This window comes from Drosophila arizonae, chromosome 5, assembly GCF_054131065.1.
Source record: "Drosophila arizonae isolate 15081-1271.41 chromosome 5, UAZ_ARI_1.0, whole genome shotgun sequence".
Lineage (NCBI taxonomy): Eukaryota > Metazoa > Arthropoda > Insecta > Diptera > Drosophilidae > Drosophila > Drosophila arizonae.
The window spans coordinates 14,304,341-14,324,739 of NC_142925.1; the positions used below are offsets into that span (position 1 = coordinate 14,304,341).

Here is a 20,399-nt window from a genome sequence, read left to right on the forward strand (position 1 = left end):
TTGGGTTAACATATATTCGATTGTTGCCCAAGCAGCTGTTCAGCTTTAGCGTTGCCATCTGAATTGCCCGTTAAGTGTGACCAATAATTATGATTCGAATTTCGCTTTTTGCCATTCAATTTTTATTCAAAAATTTATTCAGATTTGCACAATTATTATTCGTGATGGTAAAAATACAAAATATCCAAGTTCTTTGTAATAATTTGCAGTAAAGTTAGGAAAACAGTTTAAAAATAAACCCAAATTATTGCACTCGAATATAAAATAAATAACATAATTAAGTATATATAGATTATAGGTTTATAAATTGTTTGTAGTTTGTTTCTTTCTGATTTTATGGTTTCAATATTTTTAGACGACTTCTCTTTCGCTCAATATGTATAAATTGCATACTATTTTTAATTATATATATTATTTCGATTCGAATTTGTTTTATTGTAGGTTTCCTTATAATTTCCTGCTACGATCCGCAGCAGTTAGATTTAGTTTCGTTCTGTGAAAAGAGAATTAAAAATAGATTAGATACATAGATAAATAGAAAAATGATTATTAATAACAAATTGACTAACAACAGAGGGAATTCTTAAAAATACTATAACACAACGAACTACAGGCGGCAGCTAAATCAAAAATTTAATTATAACAGTAACAAAATTAAAATTATTCAAAAAAAATAAAATAAGAAAATTTCAAATAACATTCAAATAATCCATTTGAAAATAAAACATTCTCATTAACATACAAAAATCTTTTTTCAAGCGATGCTAAATCATTCGAATTTTCATTTTATCGATAAAAAGGAAGTAAAGTTTGTTTTTGTTTTGGCTGTTATTTGAAAAGGCTGTTATTTATTGTAAATTGTTAACTGTTAACTGGAAGATTAGCATGCGTGCAGCTGCAATTCTTACCCATTGTCCAAAATTAGTGAACGATAACGGAAGATCTGAACAATTGGCCTAAAAAAATATTCTCCCTGCTCTCTATACATATGTATATATCGCGTGAATGTTGAACATAAACTGATCTTGACGTCAAAATGTATATTTTATTATAAATTACTTAATTCTGTTGCTGCTCTTTTCTTCTTCATTATAATAAAACATTTATTTTTATATATTTGTGCGCTTAAAACTTTACTGATCAATCGGCATCCTGTGTCCATGTTTTGAGTGAAATAGAAAAATGTGTGAAATTATGTTAGAAGACTGTGTAACAACAAAAATGAATTCGGGTATTATAGTGCTTTATGTTTCTGTGTGTGTGAGTGTTTATAGATGTATAGATAAGTTAACAGATGAATGTATGCAACTACTAGTTTTATGGCTGTGTGAGAGCTTGTACATGCTTGTCTGCCTGTGCGTGTGTGTGTGTGTAAGCATGCTCTGTGTGTTTATGTGTGTATGTGAGTAGATCAATGCATGTAATGAAAGCTGTGTGGATTGCAAATGGAGTAAATACGGATGTTCGTGTGTGTGTATGTGTGTGTATTGCTTAATATATAGAAAAAAAGAGACAACATTAGAGTAAAGGACACGCGTAAAGAGGATGCGTAATATACTTAACAGTACTTATGTATGTTAAAGCAGCTGTATAATAAAAATATGACCAAATTCAGACTAAAGCCCTCCGCTAAAATAGAAAATAACTTTAATTTCAAATTAATTATAAGATAACAGAAAATTGTATAATTTTGACGTCAAATCTTAAAAAATATATATTAAAAAAAAAAAAAAAAAAAAAGTAAAAGAAACTCAAATTTGTAATAATTGCAAATAAAATGTTGTAAATATTCAGGAGCATTTAAGCGGACATTACAATAGAAAATAGAGATAGAAATAAAATATTATTCAATGTTAAGTATTCATATTGGATATTTAAGTGTAAGTTATGTTAACTATAGAGTCAAATCTCGCTCTGTGAGTACCGGATATGAGGTTCTAAATTGTCAATTGGGCAAGGGCAGGGTAACGTTTGTTCGTGTGTGTGTGTGTGTGTGGGTGTGTTTAAAAGAAGAGAGAAATAAAGAACGAAAAACAATAAATTAGTACTTCAATTACTAAAGCCAACCACCGTATATAAACGATATAATTATATATGGATATATTCAACTGAAGTGTATTATATATGTAAGCGATCGGCAATTGAAATGGACAACTTACAGTTCCATGGAGAGCACCGTAGGATTGGGACACGCCTGTGGAGCACGGACGTGACATTGCTTGTGACATATCAACTGGCAGTCGCGGCACTCGTAGCCCTGCTTGCCCGGCCGCCTGGGTATGGACTTCATGCAGATCGAGCACTGCAAGCCACCACTGTGGATTGGAAGATGTTAACAAGATGTTAGATTAGGGACAGAGAGTACAGATGGAATCACTCTTTGATGTCTCTATTATTATCTGTCTCTTTGATTTCTCACACACTCTCTCTCTTACTCTCTCTCTCTCATTCCCCTTACACTCTGCTTGCTTCTTCTCTTATATTTTCCTCCTTCAACAGAAGTAGAGAGACTTCTGTAACTCCTCTGCTCCACTCTTCGCTCTCTCATTTATCACACAGGCTTCTATCATAATCTCCTCTTAGGTTTAGACTCTCTCTTGCAGTCCTCTATCTCTCTCATTTTTCTCTCAATCATCTTTCACATTTTTTGCTTATTTCTTCCAGTCTCATCTCTCACGCTCCTCCCGTCTCTCACTCACTCTTCCTCTATCTCTCTGTGCGACTTACCCGCTCAGATGTTTGGCTATGAAGGTGTGATCGTTATAGATGTGCAGCTTGGTGCCCTTGCGACGCCAACGAGGCCTCTGTGCAATGGCCAGTGGGACGATGAAATGTCTGGAAGCAGATATCAAATCATTAGTAAATCATTAAATATATCAAATGAATTTCAGTCGATAGTATCCGACTGATAATATATTATGTACAAAGCTCTTAGCTCTTCATGACCAGATTATCACATCGATTTTTATCGATTATATCGAGTATCGATAAGCTTAAGCATAAACTTGATCTACGAGAATTGCTTGATAGGATTGACTTAATAGATTACTCTTATCAGACATCTATCGCTTTTCCTTTAGTCATCTATATAGATTCTTGACTCTAATCGAAAACTAATCTAAATAAAATTCGTATTCATGCTAACCGTTTAACGCCATTCTCCACAGTTTCCAGGACCAAGGTGGACGCCTCGTGTACGTAGGTCTTGTTGCTAGCCGAGGAGAACCCGGAGATGGCTGAGGATTCTGAAATTGAAGAGCGTCGTGAGTGGTCGGTGATGGAGTTACCAATGCCCATGCGGGGTCCTTCAATTGCAAGTTGTTGTTGTTGTTGTTGCATTTGTTGTTGTTGATGATGATATATATTTGGTAGTTGTTGTTGTGTTGTTGTTGTTATTGTTGCAGTTATATAAGATATTTATATAATAAGATCCACACACACCAAACACCCGAATACACCAAAATATATATGAAAATAAATAAATATAAAAGAAGAACATAATTTTAACCAAATGAACAAAAAAAAAATTGCATAAGGAAAATAATTTATAATAATAAAATTCCGTTTTTGTGTTCAGTTCAACAGGTGTGTTTGTGTTTGTGTGTAGGTGTGTGTGTGTGTGTGTAAGACACATATTAGATACATAGAAAGTATTAAACAAGAGGTACATACAGATTTTCAAGTTTACGTGCGGGAAAACAGTTTTTGGTTTTGGTTAGCGTTGGGGGGGAGAGAAGTAGAATAAAGAACGGTAAAAGTATAGTTAAGGACATAACACAAGAACGAATGAGACATACATGTGTATGATATATGATATGATACACAAATATATAGATGCTAGGTAGAGTCTTGAATTTTTGAGCATATTAATAAAAAAAATTAATTTATCATAAAAAATAAATAATATATATATATATATATATAATATATATATATATATATATTTTTTACATATATGTATATATATTTATATACATAAATACATTTTTTATGAGAAAGCTATACTAAAATTTTCTTTGGCTATACTCGTTGCATATTATATATACAAATTATAATTCATGTATTATTAATAATTCTATAGCTTGATCATATTATTTTTTTGTATTGAAATATAAAATATATTATTTATTATATTATATTATTATTTTGTATTCATATTCATATTTTTATTTATATTTTTTTTTTTATTTATTTTTTTTATTTGTTTTATTTTTATTTTTATTTATTTTTTTTATTTTTTTTATTCAATGTACTACAATTTATATTTATTTAATAATTGAAGCTTAAAATTTAAGCTTTGCATTTTTTCGTTAAGAAAAAAATTAACAAAAATTATTGATATTATATTTTTAATAATTTGTTGTGTTTCCATTTAATTATTATAATTTTTTTTTTTAATATATTTTTTTTGGTTTGGTTTTAATTATTATTAATCAATTTTACCGCAGCTCAGCCTAAATGAATTTTAAATATTTTTAAATAATGTGCATGCTCTATGGAATTTGTTGTAAAGTTTTCAAATTATGTTCCACTTGAATATTTTTGTACAAATATTTTTCCGCTTGATAAACACATGCGTTTAGTGCAAAAGTTAGATACGATCTAATGTGAATGTTCATTAATGTTGTCTGAATGTGAGTGTGCGTGTGTGTGTGTGTGTGTGTGTGAATGTGTGCTTGTGATTGTAATGAATGGTGTGAAATGGACTTTGGGGTAATTACCAAGTGAATTGCTTTTAGACAGAGTGGCACGATCGACAGATAATGAACGGGAAGAATCACCATTGAGGGTTCCAGTGGCTGTTCGAGTGAGTCCTGTTGTTGTTGTTGCTGTATTATTGGCTGATTGTGAATTATGATTGTTGTTATTGGGCTGATCGGCCGATAGGGTGCGGGTTTTAGAACGACTGAGACGCTTCTTGAGGGTGCCAAAGAAATTACGTTTTTTGCTCCGACCACGATCGCCCAGATCCAAGCCCGAGTGCTGTTGCTGCTGCTGCTGCTGGTGCTGCTGCTGCTGGCTTGGGAATGGCGAAGAGCCGCCATTGCGGGTCAAACTGTTCGAGTTGTAGCCGCTGCCGCTGCCATTCAGATTGTTGGTGCCATTCAGGCTGTAGTTGTTGTGATAGCCACTCCCATTGGGCGAGGAGGCGGCATTTGGCTGGCCAAACTGCGAATGGAAAGGATTCGCTAGAATCGCTAAACTCCCGAACTCAACTACAGGTGCGCATGCCATGCTCTGTGCAAATGTGAAACTCGGAACTCTTGCGTGCTACTCACCTCGGCTGTGGTCTCCTCGTTGCTGTTAACTGTGTTACCTGTTGTATTGGGTGATTCGCTGCCCGGGCTGTCCACCAGATCGATCGAGCTCGCGTTGGCCGCAGCCTCGTTGGCAGCACGCTCGAAGGCCTGGGCGACGACCTGATCGAGCTCCGTGGGCGAGGCACTCTCGGTGACCTCGATCTGGCCATCTTTGTTCAGCTCGACCTGGCCGGAGCGATTGGTGGTTAGATAAGCGCGGGGTTAGGCAAAACGATCAATAAACAGAACGAGAAACGAAATTTGTATTTTTTTTCTGATTAGCTCAACGTTGGACGCTACACATGTTGTATGAATGGATATGTATGTATGCATCTGGATAGCTGATTAGCACATAATTAAGTGTAATGGAAATTCAACTCAAATATATACGTAAGTGGAAAAAGAAAATGGAAAAATCGAGCTGGAAACTGGCGCATAGGTTACCTTAAATGCATGTGGATTGGTCGAGTTCTGCGGGAAATGAAATGAAAAGAAATATGAAAGAAAATCAAAATATAAATTATAAATAAATGAGGAAAAAGAGAATAAGAAAGAGGAGATCTGACAGGGAATGGCGGAACGCTGGCAACTCACCCGCTGCACGCTGTGTATGATAAGGGTGCTCTTGCTGGGCTGGCCATTGCCGGTGGAGCCGGAGAGGGTGCCATCCTGCAGGGCACGGACCGCAGCGTCGGCCAGGTCGGCTCCGTTGCGAATGTGCTCATTGATGGCGGGCGTGCTGAGGCGCAGGGCTTCCTTCAGGCGATTGGGTCGGGCGTGGGCTGGTATTTCGGCGCCCTCGATGAACACAAAGTCAACGGTGATGGCGCCCGTCACGGGCTGTGTCTCGTAGGGGCGTGGCTGCAGCTGCAGCACCTGCGTGGAGGCGGGCCCCACGGCCAGCTCGTCGATGCCGACCAGGCCGAGGCCAAGGAACTTGGGCGGATCCGATGCAATCACCGGATGATCATAGACCTCAAACAGTATTTCAGCCGATTGTGGGGAGAGTTCGCTGCAGAAGAAGAAGAAGAAGAAGAGTCAGTAAGGCAAGAAGTACAGTTAAAGATCAGGAGAATCTCTACTCACAATAGGAAATGCTCATCCCAGTAGGGTTTGCTGCCTCGCTGAGTGCCCGTCTGGTTCTTCTGCGCCGGCTCGTCCATCTCGATGACCACATAGGGCTCGTGCGCATCCTTCAGTCCCTCGCCCTTGACGATCTTCACCAGCAGGCGACGACCCGATACCATGTGCTGGCCGTCGCGCAGCAGGCCAGAGCCCAGATGCTCCATGTTGTGCTGTGTGTGGGCCGAGCATGCAAGTGAGCGAGTGACAATGAATGAATTAACAGAATTGAATTGACTCAAAGAAGTAGAAATAGAGAGAGAGAGAGATAGAGATAGAAAGAGAGAACTTTGAGAATAGCTGAAGCTTATGAAATTCGCCTTTAATCGAGGGGGAACTCAAGGGGGTGATTTATACATATATTCATATATATATATAGAGATTTAGTAATTGTAATAATATTGAAAGTATTGATTGCCCTGAAAAGAGAGAGCGCAAAAGAAAGAGAGAGAGAGAGAGAACAGTTTAACTAGAGCCCAAGGCAATGGTCAAAACATCGAGTGGAATATGTCAAATGGCGAATTAGAGACAGAAAAGGCGAATTTCATTCATTTCAACAGAACGCTGAATGATAGATACAAGATTGTATGTCCTTTGGTGTTACGGCGCTAGAACAATGAGAAGTGTTGTCTTTCATTGTCTGTGTGGTGCTTGAGTGAGAGACATCGCTGTACTGTACACTTGTGAGTGTGTGTGTGTATACTAGTTGAAAATGGGGCAGATGTCAACGGGAAGAGTTACGAGAATACGAAAAGAACACGCAACACAGAACAGACGCTTCTCACTGCTCTCCACACGCTCTCACCGCCAGCGAATCATAGTGCACGGGATAGATTACGGGCAACTCGAGGGGCTCCACTTCGGCGCGGGGACAGGTCGAGTAGATGGAGAAGTCAACCGGATAGACGGTGTCGCGCAGCGCCGTCGTCAATATATCGCTGATGACTGTCTGCAGCTGCTGCTCATCCTGATCCATGGGCTTGATGGCGCCCACACTGTTCATGGTAATGCGCACCTGTATATAGATATATATATTGTGTTAGTTCTCAACATTTATTGTATCATTTCATATATGTATCTATGTACTTACGTCCGGATAGCCATCCACACGCATCTCACCCTTAAGCGTATTGTAGTTGATGGGTATGGACATGCGTGCACGGAACCGGGACACGGTGACCTTGTAATGCGAGGTCTCCACCTTGCCCGACTTCTGCCTAAAAGTCTTCACCTGCAGCACCGGCATCGCATCGCAGTCGAAGGTGATGAGCTGTAAGCAGCGGTTAAGTCCCAATTAGCATAGATGGATCATTTATTTCAGCACTCCACTTACCATTTCAGCGGGATTCTGCTCCTCGCAATTGCAAAATATATTATTAAGAGCCGGTGCTGGACTATCGGGCAGTACGCGCACCACCTCAACTGCTACACCATGCTGCAAATGGAGAGAATTTCAGTTGGTATTTATCGATGTGCTCAATTAGTTATCGATAACAGCTAATAAGTGGTGAGAGTACTTATCCATATTTATGCATTCATTATCTATATGTATATATGGACTTTAATGTCATCTATTGCATTATTTATATACTATAAACTATCGATTTTAAATCGATAATATATTTAATCGTGTCCATATCTAGCAAAATATTTGCATAAAAATATTAAAAATGTCTATAATCGATCAATTCGGATCGATAACGATATCTCATGATTAAATATGACAATTTAAGTAGTGACCCATCAATACGGGATTTGAGACGTATATCGATATCGTCAATAACATCAACTGAAAACTAAGTGAGCTAACAGAAATAAATTCCGAAATATATAATCAAGCAATAAAGATTGTAATATTGTCTTAGAATCGATAATGCTTATCAATATTTATCGGTTTGTTGAGCGTGTCATCAATATCTAATAGCGCGATCAATTGAATCATACAATTTCACAGTCTAAAAGTAAGGTCATAAATTAGAAGACAAATATAAATATTTGTGCCATCGATAACATCGAAGAGGATGTGAATGTAATACTGAAATCTGGCATAGATTACAATCATTCTATATCGATATTTGTCCCTTTGATTACGCTCAATCTCAGGCCTGAAGGATGCAGCCTTGCGGCAGCCTTTGCGGCTAGCCAGCCTCTGTGCTAGAAAACCTGTTGGACGACTTTGCCGTCGCCGACTGTTTCTGGTTTTGGCGACATTACGTAAGCGGCGATTATAAAGAATTAGTTCATATGGATGTGATCGCCATGCGAAAACACAACAGAGCCAGAAAAAGTCATAAAGCTGCGAGTGAATGACTAACGCACAGCTCACAAATAAAATTGCTGACCTTGGCCTACGTTCGGGGAGCGACGTTGATAAAGAAAACAATAAAGGTAAAATAAAATAAAATACAAATAATAAATAAAAAAATAAAAAAGAAACAAGCATCGCTAGCTGTGCTCAAAACGCGTTTCTACGCCGGCTACGCCTGACTGGCTGAGCGCCTGAGCTAAACCAAGTAAAAAGCCAAGTTGAAAGTCGAGGCCACGTAACCAGAACTGGGTTCAATGGACGCCGTCGCATGGCGAGAACTTGGGGAGAGCTAGGTGGGAGCAAAGCAATTCTAGTGACGTCACAAGCCGGTGCTGGTGAGGTCATGCACTCACCTCCTCGACGGATTTGCGCAAGGTGTCGTTGAGTGCTATCACCCAGGACATGAGCAGTTCGTTGACTATAACTAGATCGCTGTAAAGCCAGCGAAACACCTGGCTGGTCCATGTGACGGAGCTCTGCAAAGAGATCAATTTCAATTGAGCTGATCTCGAAGGTCAGGGGAATCAGCACTACTTCACTTACCGTTTCTGGTCCCACCACATTGGAGGGCGGCGGCACATATCGTTTCTTACGGTTCTCTGGTCCCGTAGAGCTCTGGCGCACCACTCGACGACGCGCTCCGGCCGCTGCGCCGCCCATGGGCGAGGCTGTGGAACGTCCGCGGCCCGCTGCACCACCGCCAGCAGCGCCCCCGGCCGCGCCGGTTAGTGGCTTCGATAGGTCCTCCACTTTGCTCTTGGTGGCCAGCAGATCGCGTGGCTCAGACAGTCGCTTCTCTGGCTTGCCAGCTGCACCAGGAGCCACGCTGCTCTGGCGACTGTTGCCGGCACTGCCGGTAGAGGCGGCGGCATTGGCGCCCTTATTCAGATACTTGTGGTAGAGCAGCTTGCACAGCCAAACGGAGAATAGGGCCAAGACGGCCCACAAGAATATGAAGATGGCTAAGGAGTCCATTGTTAAGTCACCAAGTCCCTCGAACGAACAGATATAGTCATCGATTTGATCTGCTAGATCCATTGTTTAGCAGAGCATGGTGCAGGTCCAGCGATCAGACAGCAGCATCATAATGGCAACAAAGTCTGAAATTCGAATTGGATTAGTTAGTAATTCGAAACAGTTGGCCCATATATAACAGTATATTTAGATGTATCTAAGTGTGTGTGCGTATGTGTGTGTGTGTGTGTGTATTGCAACAACAAGCGCCACTGGCTCGGGGATCTGCTTTGCTGCGATCTCTGTGTATAGCCATGTCTATTTATAGAACTTTGAACATTTTGTTCATTAGAAAAAATATGAAAAAGCTTTCCACTCACAGCGAAAACCCAAAAACTATTTCAATATTGCACAAACAAACAACAAAATGAACTCGCTTGAAACTAAATAAAACTATTTTACATTGATTTTTTATATAATTAATATTATATTTGGCGAAAAATTAATAACGGAAAAGGTGCGTCAAATAAGGAGAAAAACTCAAATGAAAATCGTTTTGTTCTAAAACCGAACAGAAATGAAACTGAACACAATTCGCGGGCCCCTCAAACGTGTGTATCTCACACAGCGTCGATTAAGGTGGCAAAGCCGTTAATGCGCCGACGCATAGAGCTCGAGAGAGGGAGAGAGAGAGCGAGAGAGAGAGAGAGAGAGAAAGGAACAGAGAGATAAGAGAGAAGGAGAGCGAGTTGTAGAGACACTGGAGCAGGCAGGCAGGCAACTATTGACGTCATAACTTTTTGAGGTCGCGACGTGCTCAAAGAACATGCCAAAAACACAAAAGAAACGAAATTAAAAAAAAAAAAAAAAAAAAAAAAAAAACACACACAATATTGAAGAGCAATAAACCAAAGCAAACAACAAAATGCCGAATGCTGAATGCACTAATAAGAAACATGTAATAAAAATTGAATAAAGGTATCCATAATTTATACTCTGCTAAATCGAAAAAAATTCTATGCCCTTGAAAAAATTTGTTTTCCATAAATCTCGTTAGATCTCGATATTTCGATTTCTGTGTAAATCGAAAAAAAAGATATTTTTGCCATTTCGTATTATCGGGACTCGATGGTACAGCAACTGCTTAAGTTATCGATAACATTTTGAATTGAAATTATATAGTAGATATTGGCATTTACTTGAGCATTGTCTTACGCCTGCTGAACATGTGTAAATCATTTTAAAAACATTTTATAAATAGAGGCTCGGCTTTTAGTACGCAATGTAAATTTTCTGAATTGTCTGAGCTGATTGAGCTAGCAGCTCAGCAATTGAACAGTTAAAGTATGAGAGAAGTCTTTAGCAACTTCAGTCAACATTTAGATGGAGTTTCATGTGAAGTGCAGAGAATACATAAAAGATATATAAGTGGCTGCTACAGTCAGGCTGAAAGAAGCGCAAAGCCGCTGCGCATATTTGGCTAATGGGATATTTTCCAAATAAAACTACAATCAAAACCATAACTCACAAAGTTTTTATTTTATTGCACATTTCTATAGCTCTCACTTATATTATTTGGCCAGCCCAAAAATTCTTGGTAAAGTGCTTGAACCCAATTATTATTTTGACTGCTGCGCAACGAAATTCATAGCAAAATTATAATGCTCTTAAAGAGTCAGTCGCAGTAGCCTGCGCCTATTGTATGTAAATAAATAAATACATACATAAATTCTCATTCAACAGAGACGCAACAAAAACACAAAAAGAAATGACGTAAGACTTCTGTTTGGTAGCAAAGCCAAAGCAAAAGTAAAAGCAAAAATGCCCAATTGCCAGCCCTTTAAGGCACTTTCTATTCAAGCTGAAACATAGAATCAAATAAGAAATTCTTAGTTGGGAGATGCAAATTCCAATTGGAAGCGCAACAACAACTAAAGACCTAGACACGTGTCGCCTCCACTTGAGCGCTTATTTGGCACTCGATGCAGTTAATGTTTAAACAATTGCTAGTTGTTAAATTTCTTGGCAAACGAACGAATCGACCCAATGGCCACAATTCGACAAGCAGAGATATATACATATATACACATATATATTCATATATACATATATGTATATATTTGTATCTCACTCCTGGAATCTGTTTCATGTCATTTGCGAATTGCTTCCGAATGAAAAAAAAAACAGAGATACAATTCATTCACATACATGAATACGTACATACATACATACATACATACATATGTGCTATCTATATACACCTCTGTGCACACATATATGCACACTTGCATTTAAATGCTACTTGGCTGCTTTAAATGCGCCGTTGACTTTGACTTAACGGCTCGTCTATTGACCCCACTGTGGGCAGGCGGGCAGGTGGGCGGGAGGGGGGCGCGGACCAAGAGCTCTTACGAGAGCAACAAGTATTCGTGGATATTTTTAAGCATAGAACAATAGCAAAACAAGTAAAACAGAAAGCAAAATACAAAAGCAACGCCAAACAGCTGAATGATGAAAATACCGAACGCATCTTTCGCTGCTGCACAGTGGTACCAAACATTGACAATACAAATACCGAATTTATTTATTTTTTTTTAATAAAATAATAATAAACAACTATTCCGTTTATTGTTTAAGAAGTATGATTTACAAACTTACAATTTTTTTATTAAAAATTAACAATTTATTATATGTTTATCCACTGTGCCTAGACTGCTGCCAACAGAATTTACAAGTGTTAACAATGAACAAATGTTCTTCATTGTTTGTTAAGGAAACGCCGGCGATGCGATGCCACCAGATTTTTTCCCAATTCATTAGCAACATATAAATATATATATATGTATAGTACATAAGTACACATTTATATATACATACATATGTATATACAGCCAACAAATGTGAACGTTTAAGCAGAGAAATGTGGCTAGATATGCATTTGGCTTGAGATAGAGAGAATGGCATAATAATTACATTTTATGCAAGGAAAAGGAAAGAAAAGAGTTCTTTAATGAATATTATATTTGTTGAATTCTAAGACTATTAAATTGTACATTAACAAAAGGATTTCAAATAGACACTGAATGAATGTTAATTATGACTTTAATAATATTCAATTTTTGTTCAGAAATTTTAAATTATAATAGAAATATGAATTCAACTATTAAAAATTAAAAATTTGATAAATTTTAATTTATACTTTTTTATTTCAATTGTATTTTAATTTAATTAAAAATCTTTTCTTGTTTATGTATTTATTTATGTATTTTTATTTAATTAAAAATCTCTTTCTTTAATTGATGTATTTTAATTGAATTAAAAGTCTCACTAAGAGTTTAAGAGAGAAGATTCATGGATATCTTGAATCACATTAGGTTTTGAAAAACAGTTGGATAATTGCAGGTAAAACGTATGAATGAATGAGAATGAATCGATGCTCATTAAGATCAACAATTTTGCTAAATTCAAAAACAAAACAAAAAGCCTTAGGCCACATACCTTAATCAGTTGAAAATGTTTCATACAGTTGAAAATGTAAAATACATAAATGTATTTTCAATAAATAATTATGAAATGTTCAGAAATTTAATTTCAGTGAATTTAATGTTTAAGATCAAGATAAATAAGAATGAATAATTTAAATTAAATAAAATAAATATTTTAAAATTAAAATCAAATCATTTTTCCTTTCTAATATTATATATAATATATTATATATATTAATATATTATATATAGTATATTATATATATTATATACTATACTATACTATACTATATTTATATAATTTATATATAATTTCCTATATATTATAATTTAAAAAATTTTTTTAAATGTCTAATTTATGTAGATAACCCGATAACTCTTAGATAACCCGAAGAAAGCTTTAAATAGAAATGGGAAAAAAATTAACTTAATTTGAATAATATGATTTATTATATAAAATATAATATAATAAATTTCCTAAAATTTGAATTTAATTAGCTGATACGCAGATAATGCATTAATCATAATATTTTTTTAAAGTAAATTTTAGCAAATTTCCCATCTAGAATATAGTAGATCAAGTCTCTTGAAACTATAATTAAATGAAATGATATGTGAACATTTGCAATGGGCCGTCGATCTGCAACAGGTTGGCAAGAGACACGAGCTCCATGGTTCGTGTTTCCCGTTTTTAATTGCCCGCACAAACCGTTAGGCGGGTCATAAGCAGCACTGTTAATGGCCTGCCGGGGCTGCCATGGAGTTCCATGTGCTCATGCATTACGCCATCTGAATATGACGCAGTAATTAAATAACGAGAACAAGCCGAGCTGACAGATCTGGCCCTCCGTTAAGACCATGCGAGCTGCAGCAAATTAATTACTGAGGAGCCCTTCCAGCCACTGTACAGCTTATTAGCTGTATTCGTTGGCCTGGCACTAAATATAGAGATTCAGTAAGACGATATAGCTAACCGCAAAGCCAGGCAGACAGACAGACAGATAGCCAAGGCCACCCCTGAGAAAAGTGCTTAAGGTATTGGCAATTTATATTAATTGATTAGACATTAACGTGACAATCAAAGACGAAATCTACAAGAGCGAAGCCTGATTCATTCACTAAACAGCGCTTATCTTATCTCTGTGGCTATATCACAGTGAAAGTTGGCGCCCCCAGTGAATGGAACCACCAAATATTGGTATACAAATTTATATATGTATATATATACAATGTATATGTAGTGTAGTTGAAACACACGTGCTGATGTCATTTTAACAAGCGTTGAATATTTGTTGTCAATTGGGAGGACGTCATCGTAAACAAATGGGTGTTGTCTAGGTGCAAAGAATGCGAAATCTCACATAGACAAAGACACAGACAGAGAGAGAGAGAGAGAGACCTTTGTCTAGCTTGAGTTGTGATTCAATGCCAAAAAGAGGTTTCTATATACGAGCACTGCTTATCAGCGCAATTCGCATTTCATTTAATGCAGTTATTAAAGTTGATTGGCAGCTGCGGCAAAGTCATAAATACTCATTTCAATTGCTGTTCAATTCAACTTTAAAACCAGCAATAATTAGCCGCATGCGAGCTATATTTATAAACAAATCAAGCTGACCTTTAGTACAGACTTATGCTCTCTCCCTCTCTCTCTCTCTCTCGCTGAGCTCATTGTCAATGGCGCATGAAATCTTCAATTTTTGGTCATCTCGTCTCGTCATCATCATTATTCAACAGCGGAAATGGCGAATCTATTGCTTGTCCCACACGGCGTATGCGCATTACGCGCTAATGACTCTTGCATTACGCATACGCACTGTTGCCGCAAAGCGGCTGTAATTGGTGGAATGACTACAACTGATTATGAAAGTGCGTCTTTACTTGTTTTCTCTCTCTCTCTCTATTTGAATCACCCAATGAATGACCCAGTCGCCTTATGTTATTTTCGTGTCTGACAACAATTGTTGTGTAAGCAAAGTTCAAGTTGAGCCGCCCCAGCTGCTGCTGCTGCTGCTGCTGCTGCTCGTTCGCGTTGCGAGCAAAGTTCAGCTGCAAAGTTCACACAGCTTTCGCAGCTGGTTTTTGCTGCCGTCGCCTCAGCTTATCGATTGCCCAGCTAGGACAATAAGCACTCAGGATGGGCTGTCTGTCAGGCAAGTTGACAACGCCACAGGCAACGAGTGGGAATATTTTGCAGGGCTCGGGCAAATTGTAATTCTTAACTGAAAATCTTTGCCGAGCTGCTCTATGCTGTAAAATTGATCTCTTTTTGCGATTCCAATCAATTTTCATTTGTTAATTTTAATATTACAGTAAATTTTTTATATTACAGTAAATTTTCATACTCAAATTATCAAATAGTATGATGAGTTTTAAGTTAAAACTTAACTTAACTTTTAACTTCTAATTGCCAGCACTACTATTTCTATGACTACTACTATTTTTAGAGCTACTATTATTTCTAGGACTACTATTATTTCTAGGACTACTACTATTTCTAGGGCTACTACTATTTCTAAAGCTACTACTATTTCTATGGCCTTTCATTGCTACTCTTTGTATGTTCGCTACTATTTCTATGGCTACTACTATTTTTAGAGTTACTATTATTTCCATGGCCTTTTATTGCTACTCTTTGTATGTTCGCTACTATTTCTATGGCTACTACTATTTTTAGAGTTACTATTATTTCCATGGCCTTTCTTTACTACTCTTTGTATGTTCACTACTATTTCTATGGCTACTACTATTTCAATGGTCACTCTTTGTGTTACTACTACTATTACTATAATCACCACTACTATTTTTACAGCTACTACTATTTTTAGAGCGCTTATTATTTCTATGCCCACTACTACTCTTTGAATGTTCACTACTATTTATACAGCCTCTATTATTTATAGAGCTACTTCTATTTTCCCTAGGGCTACTACTATGTCAAGAGCTAATGCTATTTCTATGACCACTATTCGTGCTACTCCTATTTCTATAGGTATTTACTACTACTATTTTAACGACCACTACTATTTTTGCAACTGCTACTATTTCTACGAGACCTACTGTTCATATTTCTATTTCTATTTCCTTTATTATTTCTAGAGCTACTACTATTTCTGGATATATTATTATATTATATAGATATATTATTTCTATGACTACTATTTCTATGGCCACTACTATTTCTGTGTGCGATCACCACATTTTTTATATATGTATATTCGTAAGCCATATCACAACTGGGCATACTTTAATTCTACAAGGGAAAGGAATCGATTCATTTCGTCTATGTTTTGCAGCTGCTTCGATGACACCTGTATATGTTTGTATGTGTCCATAATTATTTACATATATAATATATAATTATATAGATATATATGCTTATTGCCCACGTATTTAGCATTCAACAACATCTTTTGTTTTTGTTCGACTTCGATTTCAGTTTTTTAATATTGATTTTTGGCTCTGGCGACACACAAGGCTGGCACCCAAAAAGCGAGACCTCGCGCCAAGCAGCAAGCAGCAAGCGCCAAGCCCCAAGCTGACATCAGCCGAAAATATTTGCCAAACAGCTGGTGCTAGTGTCTCTCTCCCTCTCTGTCTCTCCCTCTCAAATCGAATAGCTTAATATTAGATGCAAGAAAGGTATTTGAACTTTGTGTTAAATGTTTTGACCGCGTTGTCAGGGCAACGCGAAAGGGCGAATTGATTTATTAAGAAATACATATAGTACTTATAACAATATTTCAATATTTTCAGCTGAGAAGACAAAGCCCAGCATGGCTCGCGGGGGGTTGTCAATGTGCAGGCGAATGGAGATGGGGGGTGAAGCGGGGGACAGACTCTTAAAGCAAATGCCGTGACACACTTTTTGCCTCACGAACAGAGCGAGAGAGTGGGGGAGAGAGAGAGAGAGAGGCAAAGAGAGAGGGAGTGTGATGATTTTCCAGTGAAAAGTGGGGTTGCAAATGCTTAGCTGTTAACTAAATGCGAGGCGTGGCAACTGTTGTCTCAAGGGTAGGGTAACGTCACGCGTCTAATGCGATAACGCACGCAGAGCTCTAGCCAAAAAGCTAAACAACTTTCGGGTCGACTCGCCTGTTATCCTGTAACAGTTCTTTGAAGTTGGCATCAAAAACAACGTAAATAAAAACATAAATAGAAAATAAGCTCTCGAGCGCACACACACACACCCAAAATGCCGTGCCCAGTTAACTGTAAATGGGATAAGTACATTACATCTATGGGGGTTGCGAGTCGCCTCACATATGTACTCACCATAAATATCCGTTTGTTGTTTTTGTTGTAGTGTTGTATGCAGGAATTTGCGTTGTGAGTTAGTTTCCGTAAATGCGCAGTTTAACATATTTCGATTTTATTTTGCAGGATTTTATATTGGAAGAAGAAACAACAACAACATTTGTATAAATGCAAGTGGAACGAAAGTTTTGATTGCATTGGTTAGACGCGGTTTTGGGGGCATTGGTTAGTGGCAGTCAAGCAGGAATAAGTGTGTGTGTGTGTGTGTGTGTGTGTGTGTGTGTGTGTGTAGTGCAGCTGAGTGTTTGCCACACTTATGTATGTGTATGTGGGCGTTTAGCAAAATATAAATAAAAACAAATGTAGGAGTGGGTGGCAGGAGAAGGCGGTTATGAAAGTAACTGGGGGCAATGCTTAAGCAACATATGGAATACATATGTACATATACATTTATAATTTTATATACATACATATATATTTAAAGCAAATTGGCGAAAGTTAAATCTTTCGTCTACTCACACTTGAGTCACAAATGTTTTAGCGCACTTTTAGATCGTTTAAAAAAAAAATCAATTTTTTTTTTCTTTTGCTTTTAATTGCTTTTTATACACTTGATAACAAATTACAAAACACACAACAAATTTTCTAACTACTTTCCAATTAACTAAAACACAGTCGCTTATTTTCCAAACATTTAAAAATAAAGCCGTTTAGTATGTATTTTTATTATTATTATATTTTGTTTTAGGTTTTGCTGTTTCATGAGATTCAGTTGGAGTTGATTGTTTCTTTCTATTGTTGACAATTTATGTCGATTGTATTATTATTGTTTCTGTTTCGTTGCTGTTTCATTAGTCGACTTCGACGTGTGATGAATTTTACAAAAGTCGTAAAATTAACTGAAAGAAATACACATATTGTTTAGCTTGAATTTGAATTTAAGCTAGACTCAGTTAGAAGTTAGAGATGGGCGCGTGATTTCAGCACGAATCATAGAACTGTTCAAGGGAATTCGATTTGCGGTCGGCAAAAAAAATGTAATAATATATAAATCATTCATAATACGTTTAACATATAATATACATATGTGTATAATTGTGTTGAACTTGATAAGGAAACCTACATTTAAATTTGTATACAAATAAAAGATATTGATAACGCAAATTCGAATCAGAGCAATAAAGTCTTATAAGAATATAAAGCACGCGCCCAACTCTAGCTTTTAACATATTGTTCAACTTTTCAATGTCGCGCTGATAAGTTCGACAAACAAAATACAAATTAGGTTGCCCTTATGATTGAAACGTTGACTATTGGCAGCGCAGCCAGGGCATACCAATACACACGCACACAAAAACACATGCACGCAAGCTTTGAGCCGCTGTTAGAGCAGAGCAACATAAACAACAGCGAAGCGCCGGCAGCGGCTAACTGCACAGCTTCATTGACAACTGATTGTCTATACGCACGCACACACACCAAAATAAATACATGCCAGCATTTAAGCACACGCACACACACTATTGTATTGTTGCTCACATTATTGTTTACCGCATTTCGGTATTTACAGACAGAATATGTACAAATTGTATTTAATTTTTGCATAGCTATCAAATATATACATATGTACAATATATTTATTTTCTACATATTTTGTCGCTAGCTGCCAAAATTCAACCACAAGCTATATACACACACACACACACATACAATGGCAGGCTAAACATACGGGTTCTTGTTGCTGTTGTTGTTGTTGTTATTGTTGTTGTTACTGGCAGTTCTTGCTCTTTCCTTTTTGCATCGTATTTTGTGGGTGATTCTCTAATAGGTGCAACCAACAACAAGATTTGCCGCTGTTTTACTGTAGCCCCAAGCATAAACACACGCACGCACACACATATACACACACGCAACACAGCACAGTTGTGATTAGTTCCAATTAGAGAGGGAGAGTTAGAGAAAGAGAGAGGATTGTCACTTATGCAGCACTAAATCTATATGATGCGTTGATTAATTCGAATTTTTCACTTGAAGTTTTCTCGATTTCAGTTTGTGGTTTAAAGTATATACAAAAGAAATTTTGTGCGTTCGTACCACCCGTTCGCGCTCAGCTGTCCAATAAGACTAACTGTTTGCAAGTCAAAAAGTTCGATAACGATGACGAGTCCCACATCGAACCAGTTCGGTACGAGCACGAACGCAGCTCAGTTCATACATGTTTGCGAACTAGTTTCCGTATAGGCAGTGTAATTTAAATGTTAAATAGAATATTATTTGTTTTCCTGTGGTTTTTATGATTATAAATAGCTTAGTAATAAATGTATTTTGAATAAACAGAAATTCTGACATTTAATTCATAGTCGTTGCCACACCGCATGCGCAGCTCTAACAAGATTCTGATAAGCTTTCAGTAACGCACACAAGCTGACTGCTATAAAAGTGCCAGTTGTTAACAGAAATTCAAAAAATACATTCAGATATTTGTTTTACTTTATCTGGGGCCCAATTTAAAATAAAACAAGGTGTTTTTATACATACAAACGCTTGTTTATTTCACTTGACGTTCTTTTAATTTTTGCTTATTATGCATTCTATTCCATTTCGCTTCCGATACGATATCTGCTTATAACTTATGCCACTTAGATGTCTAAATGAATCCGTTGCTGATTTTTATTTTGATCTCAAGTCCAGAATTTATTTCTTTGCTGCTGCCGTTGCCACTGATGCCGCTGCTTTCGACTCTCCGAGGCTTGTTTTGTTATATGCTTGTATATTGAATATTTCTTGTATATATAAGTGTATAATATATATATGTATATATATATTTAATTTAATACATAAAAATTACGCGCTTCCCACTGCACAAGCCTGATTAACTTTATAATCATCTTGTTGGTTCTTCTTTAAAATAGTTCCTTTTTTTTTTTTTTTTTGTTTGTTTGTTGTTTTTGTTGCAGTTTTTTAGCCAATGCA

General features: G+C 37.0%; 1 protein-coding gene across 29 annotated transcripts; it reads right to left on the bottom strand.

Annotated features, from left to right (window-relative positions):
* Window positions 1-114: 114 nt before the first annotated feature.
* LOC108616967 (uncharacterized) lies at window positions 115-19,638 on the bottom strand. 29 transcript variants are annotated; one of them, XR_016270223.1, is made up of 17 exons: window positions 10,065-10,269; window positions 9,274-9,830; window positions 9,084-9,206; window positions 7,756-7,857; window positions 7,513-7,692; window positions 7,228-7,437; window positions 6,387-6,595; window positions 5,895-6,312; window positions 5,745-5,771; window positions 5,280-5,486; window positions 4,722-5,169; window positions 3,146-3,305; window positions 2,728-2,835; window positions 2,160-2,315; window positions 1,925-1,937; window positions 909-1,152; window positions 115-493 (listed from the first exon to the last, which is right to left on the bottom strand). XR_016270223.1 is itself a non-coding variant. In XM_089469708.1 (16 exons), the coding sequence occupies exons 3-16, from the start codon at window positions 9,703-9,705 to the stop codon at window positions 448-450; spliced, it is 2,826 nt and encodes a 941-aa protein (XP_089325834.1). In that variant the 5' UTR covers window positions 9,706-9,755; window positions 17,946-18,325; window positions 19,521-19,638; the 3' UTR covers window positions 115-447. The 29 variants fall into 29 exon arrangements, 27 of the variants coding, with proteins under 27 accessions (XP_089325834.1, XP_089325835.1, XP_089325836.1 ...); XR_001916068.2 differs by lacking the exon at window positions 1,925-1,937; XM_089469708.1 differs by lacking the exons at window positions 909-1,152; window positions 1,925-1,937; window positions 10,065-10,269 and adding exons at window positions 17,946-18,325; window positions 19,521-19,638 and having other exon boundaries at window positions 9,274-9,755.
* Between the last annotated feature and the right edge of the window lie 761 nt (window positions 19,639-20,399).

What these genes read in the sequence shown, in the direction of transcription:
- LOC108616967 (XM_089469706.1), bottom strand. Translation starts at nt 9,768, where the DNA reads ATGGATCTAGCAGATCAAATCGATGACTATATCTGTTCGTTCGAGGGA. An exon ending in ATGTGGTGGGACCAGAAACG is followed by an intron (nt 9,207 to 9,273) that starts GTAAGTGAAGTA and finishes ATCTCTTTGCAG; the next exon opens with AGCTCCGTCACATGGACCAG. An exon ending in ACGGTGCTCTCCATGGAACT is followed by an intron (nt 494 to 2,159) that starts GTAAGTTGTCCA and finishes CTCTTTTCACAG; the next exon opens with AACGAAACTAAATCTAACTG.